The 7500-nt window shown below is 38.2% G+C and overlaps 1 protein-coding gene across 1 annotated transcript in view; it reads left to right on the forward strand.

The window, feature by feature from the left end:
- The window catches only part of LOC132861697 (vinculin-like), a 32759-nt gene extending 29863 nt beyond the window's left edge, over window positions 1-2896 (forward strand). Inside the window, exons 20-21 of the mRNA XM_060893256.1 lie at window positions 83-187; window positions 1028-2896. Of these exons, the coding sequence (XP_060749239.1) occupies window positions 83-187; window positions 1028-1174 (252 nt within the window). The 3' untranslated portion in view covers window positions 1175-2896. The remainder of the gene's footprint in view (window positions 1-82; window positions 188-1027) is intronic.
- Window positions 2897-7500: the final 4604 nt, after the last annotated feature.

The raw sequence follows: 7500 nt of genomic DNA on the forward strand, positions 1-7500 counted from the left end.
GTAATTGATGATCTCTCTCTCTCTTTGTTTTTCTGTGTGTCCGCTTGTGTGTGTGCTTGTGTGTGTGTGCGTGTGTGTGTAGGTGTGTGAGCGCATCCCCACCATCAGCACTCAGTTAAAGATTCTCTCCACGGTGAAGGCCACCATGTTGGGACGTACCAACATTAGTGAGGAGGAGTCTGAGCAGGTCAGCCTCAGCTTCACACATGTTAACTATCAAATCAGACACACACACACACACACACACACACACACACACACACACTTATTTTATCATGAAGCTTTGTATTCCTGAACCAGCCAGTCACACAGCAGGTTAATAATGTTAAAGTAACTGGATCAGTTCTGCGGTTCCGTGTCACAGAACCCTCAGGATCCACTCTGAGAACCACAGAGCAGCAGCATCATTTTTCCTCTGACGGTATGTAGAAGAGCTTGACTGATTTTTAGCCGATAGCGTTATAACCCCGCCCACTCTCAACACGCCTGCAGTGAACAGAGACCAAGCTAAATGTGGAGAACATTTTCACTGACAGTGATTGTGTATAAAGATGGAATTCGCCAGCAGACTGAGGTAGTGACTCAGAGTCAGAAAAACCTGCACAAGCTCCACCCACTTCCTCATGAATAAACATGAACAAATGAGATGTGAGATGAAGAATCATATTTACTTGTTACTATGGCATAAGACACGCCCCCCCTGGGGCGGAGCTAACATGCTGTAGAGGTCATTTAATTAAACGATTCGTCTCAAAAGATTTGTTTTTAATACATTTTATTAGACATCTGTGAATATTTGTGTCTAACGCTAAGATAAACCTAACGCCGTCATCGATAAGTGCTTATAATTAACATTTATAGTGTCTCTATTGTTAATTTAAAAAAATGTAAAGTATTTATATAGCAAACGAGATCTTACAGCTGCTTTCACTTCCATTAAACACGTTAAAGTAACGAGAAATATTCAAGTGTGTCAGAGTCGTTTAAGTGTGTGTGTGTGTGTGTGTGTGTGTGTGTGTGTCTGTAGGCGACAGAGATGTTGGTCCACAACGCTCAGAATCTGATGCAGTCGGTGAAGGAGACGGTGCGTGAGGCCGAGGCTGCGTCCATCAAGATCCGCACGGATGCCGGCTTCACGCTGCACTGGGTCCGTAAGACCCCCTGGTACCAGTGAGGAGGGACACACACACACACACACACACACACACACACTCAGTCCCCCTCAGGTCCACACACCCCTCTGATGATTGACGGTTCCACTTTCACTCCCTTTTCTATCATTTGTAATAAACTGGTCTTCTTTTGCAGCGAGATCTCGACTGTATGTTTTTATATTTAAATCTTTACATTTAAAGCTGATGATTGTTTCTCTTCCTCTGGATTAAGTTACTGTGTGAATCCTGTCATGTGTCTGAATGTTATGAAGATCATCAGGATGCATCATGACACCGAATCGATCACGTTTCCGTATGATAATCTCCCAGTATTGAATTTATTATGCACTACGTTTATTTGGAGCTTAGCAGCGTCTCTTTCTCTCTTTTCTTTATATAAAGTATTTTATACAAAGTACAGAGTTTAAATACTGAGAAAAACTCCTTTTATTTCCAATAATTTCGCTGTGAATCGAGTTTTTTTTTATTTCAGGCTTCTGTTTACATTTTTTCTGGCCCTAAGTCTAGCTCCGCCCCCTGCTGGACTGAAGCAGCTCTGTTTTTCAACTTGTGATGCAGCTGTAAGATATTAATTAATTATAAGATTAATATACTGCAGATTAGAAAAAAAACACAATGTTTTTAATTTTTTTTTAAAATTACAATTTTTTATTAAAATATCTAACTGGGGGCTTCATGGTTGTGTCCTGAAATGCATCTGTAACCATAGTGAGTGTGTGAGTGAGTGTGTGAGTGAGTGTGTGAGTGAGTGTGTGTGTGAGTGAGTGTGTGAGTGAGTGTGTGAGTGAGTGTGTGAGTGAGTGTGTGAGTGAGTGAGTGTGTGAGTGAGTGTGTGAGTGAGTGTGTGAGTGAGTGTGTGAGTGAGTGAGTGAGTGTGTGAGTGAGTGTGTGAGTGAGTGTGTGAGTGAGTGTGTGAGTGAGTGTGTGAGTGAGTGTGTGAGTGAGTGTGTGAGTGAGTGTGTGAGTGAGTGTGTGAGTGAGTGTGTGAGTGAGTGTGTGAGTGAGTGTGTGAGTGTGTGAGTGAGTGTGTGAGTGAGTGTGTGAGTGAGTGTGTGAGTGAGTGAGTGAGTGTGTGAGTGAGTGAGTGTGTGTGAGCGAGTGAGCGAGCGTGCAGTTCTTATACCATCTAGTGGGTCAGTATTTGGGACACAGCCATTTTTTAGCTAAATAAATAAAAGCATTAAATATATTTGGATATAAATCTCTCCCCACTGTAATGTTTAGATTGATCAGAGTTAGTGATATAGAACTGAAGTTAAATCTATTGATCTTTCCTACAGCTGCTTATCAACACAGAGACACAGGGCTTCAGTCTCCTGTGCAGAAAAGTGACATCATCTTACTTTTATTTGGATTCTTTTTTTATTATTTCTTAAAATTGTTCTTAACAATTTAATTATTTTTTAAACGTAACTGTAACTCTAATAAGCCTTTGGCTTTGTGCTTTAATTGTGTATTTAACACACACACACACACACACACACACACACACACACACACACACACACACACACACACACTGCTGATTCTCCTACACACTCACTGAGCTGAACACACTAATGAACACACTCACATGTATAAGTGTGTAATAGAGTCTATGCATTTATTATGAATGTTTGTGGTGATGATGATGATGATGAGTGTGAATGTAAAAAAGATGTGTGTGATGTACCGCCCGCTCACGTGCCTTTTATTAAACCAACACAAAACTTCTCAACACATCCAACTCCTTTCTCTCTCTCTGTGTGTGTGTGTGTGTGTGAGAGTGAGTGTGTGTGTGTGAGTGTGAGTGTGTGTGTGTGTGAGTGTGTGTGTGTGTGTAATAAGTACAATGGAGAAAGTCAATAAATACAGGAGCAGAGGGGGGCAAGAGGTGGGGTGGGACTAAAGAAATGAGGAATAAAGAAGGGAGGATGAGTGTAAAGAAGGAAGAGCAGATTAAAGGAGGAGAGAAGGTGAATAGACAAGAGAATGTAAAGAGGAATAAGAAGGTATGTGAGAGGTGAAGAAAAGATCTCACCCAGCAGGAGAGGAAAACCACACACACACACACACATACACACATACCTCAGAATCAGAGCTCAGGTTAAAAAACACCAGATTAGACGTGCCGTGTAAACAGCAGGTAAGATGAGGTGTGTGTGTGAGTGAGTGAGTGAGTGTGTGTGTGTGTGTGTGTGTGTGTGTGTGTGTGTGGTTTTACACACTAAAGTATAGAATACCATACAGAGCATGTTTATTAGTTGGCATTAGCATCCCTGAAACTTGCTGTAACAATATCTTCAAAATTAATCAAAGTATACATTAATACTATAATTAATTAATTATAATTAAAGCTGTACAGCGGGTGCCACAATCAGGCGAAAAACCTAGGACTAGTTAGCAAAAGTAGGTTTCAGACAAAATGCGCTATAGCGAAAAAATTTAATGGCGGAAATGAAATCGGAGATATACGTTTTTTAAGTCATGAGCCAAGGATTCCAATGATATAAAGCACTTGAGATTTGGACATACGGTTTAGGAGTTATGGGCACAAACGCGTTGAGGGGCGCTGAAGCGCCCCCTATTGGCTGATTTCGCTGAGACCTTGGCCCTGAGTAACTGTGACCAGTACTACCATCTGACCAAGTTTGAGCTCTCTAGGCCTTACAGTTTGGGCTGCACGACCGTTTCTAGGGTGGAATAATAATAATAATAATAATAATAATAATAATAATAATAATAATAAAAATCCTAGCAAAAACAATAGGTTTCCAGCGCTTCGCGCTTGAACCCTAATAATAAAATTCAGAGCAAATACAATAGTGTTCCAGCACTTTGCGCTTGAACCATAATAATAATAATAATAATAGTAATTGTAATAGTAATAGTACCAATAATATCATAATAATAATAGCAATAATATTAATAATAATCATAATAATAAGTGTAATAATAGTAATAATAATAATCTTAAGCAAGTGAGGGTTCCCTCGGTTTGTCCGGCTGTATTAAGCATCATCAATGATTCTTTGTGTACTGGTGTAGTTCCAGCAGCATTTAAAATTGCTGCTTTGACCCCGTACCAAAAAAAAAAATAACATCACTTTTGATAATCTCAGTAATTTCCACCCCGTATCCAATCTTCGGTTTCTCGCCCAAATATTTGAGCGAATTGTTGCTATTAAATTGAATTCTCATCTTACTACAAACAATCTTTTTGAGCCCCTTCAATCAGGATTCTGTAAACTCCACAGCACTGAAACAGCTTTAGTTAAGGTCACTGATGATTTGCTAATAGCTTCTGATTCAGGCTGTCTTTCTATCTTGCTTCTTCTTGATCTCAGTGCCGCCTTTGACACTGTTGATCATTCGATTTTACTGACTCAGTTAGAGTCTCTTTTTGGTGTTTCTGGGACTGCACTAAGCTGGTTTGAGTCTTATCTCTCAGATCGAAAGCAGTTCATTACTATGGGTGGTTGCAGGTGTCGGAACTCGGAGCCTGCCTCCGAGTGGACACATCACAGGGTGAACCACACTTTTAGACTTTTAACCGAATATTAACTATTTAAACTAAACTTTACAGATAACACTATAATTGAACAAATACAAATAAAACAATGAGAAGACTTTCCAGACCTGGATGAGAATGAGCAAACTTCTTTATTGCAGCCAACAGTTCCATTGAGCTCAAGGAAAAATTTCTAAGTCAAAAGCAATCAAATGAAAAAACCCAACCCATCCCCCTGCAACCCAAAAAGTTCGAACACAAAAAAGCAAGCAAAAAGCCCCCCCCCCATGAAATCTCCTCAATATATACCCTGGCACCTCTAGATGCCTTCTATTCATTCCTGTAATGTCTCCTTATTATGTAATCCGCCTGACCTTTCCAAATTCTCCTGAATTCACAAAATCTCTAAGTGACTTCCCCTTATTTCTAAAAAAAACATGTCTGCCCTTTTAATGTTCCCGTAATACAAGAGAAACAAGTCTGCCTCTTATTTTTTTCTGTTGTTTTTCCAGACATACTTCTGCATTGTTATTAAAAATATGCTTCATTGTTAAAATTCCTGTTTAAAATGGGCTCCAGAGATCATCTTGTCCCTATGCCTCCTTGTCATTAACTCAATCTTCCATAACACAGATGTCTTGTGTATTAATCCTCTTTTACAGCTTACAATGATTAAGTTTCCTCATTTCATTTCTTGCTATTCTATACTGTATATGATTTCTACTGATTATATTTACATTTACATTTACAGCATTTAGCAGACGCCCTTATATCCAAAGCGACTTACATTTTATCTCATTTTTATACCACTGAACAATTGAGGGTTAAGGGCCTTGCCCAGGGGCCCAGCAGTGGCAGCCTGGTGGACGTAGGAATCAAACCTTCTGATTGGTAATCCAACACCTTAACCACCAGGCTATCACATCCCTCATCCCTGATTATATAATTGATTGATTATATGTTATCTTTATGAGTTTGAATTAAGATAAAAGTTCTCGATTATATTGGTTATGATGTATTGCTGTTTTTGCTAAGCCCTTGCTGTTATAATGTTGCTTTGTATATAAGTGAGTTCTACTAAAGGTCAGGTTCCCCTTTTCCCTCAATCTCAGAATCCTCAGAATCAGCAGGTCCGTCCAGCTGGTCGCCTGATTCAGCTGTCTCTCCCTACTCCCTACATGAGGCCTGTTTCAGCTGAACTCCCGACTTTCACTTCCTCACACATTAATCAGAGAGCTCAGACTGACTAGGCCTGATAGCACTGAGTCTGGTTACTTTTACTAAGTTTATGATTACAATAAACATCTGTTTACACTTTGACTCAGGTTTGGCTATTTATATGTTAGTCATATATTACCTTAAAACTATTACAACATCTGGGGCCTACAACCTCGCCTACGTATGTCTTATGACACCAATTGTAATAGTTTGCAAGACTTAATACTTTACTTTGGTTATAGTATTGTAAGGAATAATACTTTATTTATTTTTACTAAGATTTTTCACAACACAGGTCTGATATTGATGTTGTGAAATCTGGTGTTCCTTAAGGATCAATTTTGGGACCTTTACTTTTTAGCATTTACATTTACATTGGGTCAACTTTTAAGATCACTTGGTCTCAACTTTCACTTTTATGCAGATGACACTCAGGTTTATGTACATTCAAAACCTGGGGTTAATGTTGCTGTGTCTTTTCTCTCTCAGTGTATCTCTGAGATAAAAAAAAATGGATGTCTGGAAATTTCTTGTGTCTGAACAGAGACAAGACGGAGGTAATGCTCATTGGTAAGCCCTACCAGTTCCATAAGGCTGGGTCTTTAACTTTAACTGTGGATGGCTCTACACTAGAATTCCAAACAAAATTAAAACATTTAGAGGTGATATTTGATGCACATTTAACATTTGTTCCCCATGTTCTGAACACTATAAAGACATTGTTCTTTCATTTAAAAAATATTGCCAAATTGCGTCCTATGCTGTCACTCCTGGTGGCTGAAAAGTTGATCAATATCTTTGTGTTTTCTCGTATTGATTATTGTAATGCTTTGCTGGTCAGGGTCTCACACGGGACCCTAAATAAATTACAGCCGCCTGAATCCTGACTGGAACCAGGACAAGGGATCACATCACTCCAGTCTTGGAGTCCTTACATTGGCTCCCTGTCAGATTTCGGGTGGATTTTAAAGTTCTTATGCTTACCTACAAAGCTTTGAATGGTTTGACTCCTCACTACCTTACTGAGCTTTTAGCCCACTACACACCTGTGTGTGCTCTCTGCTCTTCAGAAACTGGCCTTTTAATCGTCCCACAGACCCATTTAATATCTCTGGGTGAAAGGGCATTTTGTTCTGCTTACTTGAAATAGATTTTTTTAACTTACTTGTTTTGATAGCATGTTCTTATTTGGTGTGTTTTTATATCTTACCTATTTTAACATATTATTTGTATAATAATACAAATAATTTCCTTTTTCTTCTGTGAAGCGCTTTGAGATGCTACTTTTAAAGGTGCTATAGAAAATAAAGTTTATTATTATTATTATTATTATTACTATTATTATTATTATTATTATTAATATTATTATTATTATTATTACTACTAATAATAATAATTGTAATAATAATAATAGTCATATATTCTGTGTTCATATCTAATACTCATTCTGACATCTGTATTGTCTTGTATAGTTTGTATAGTATAGTGTTATTTATGTGTGTATTGTATAGTATAGTGTTATTTATGTGTGTATTGTATAGTATAGTGTTATTTATGTGTGTATTGTATAGTATAGTGTTATTTAGGTGTGTATTGTATAGTATAGTGTTATTTAGG

The sequence above is a fragment of the Tachysurus vachellii genome, chromosome 2 (genome assembly GCF_030014155.1).
Source record: "Tachysurus vachellii isolate PV-2020 chromosome 2, HZAU_Pvac_v1, whole genome shotgun sequence".
NCBI lineage: Eukaryota > Metazoa > Chordata > Actinopteri > Siluriformes > Bagridae > Tachysurus > Tachysurus vachellii.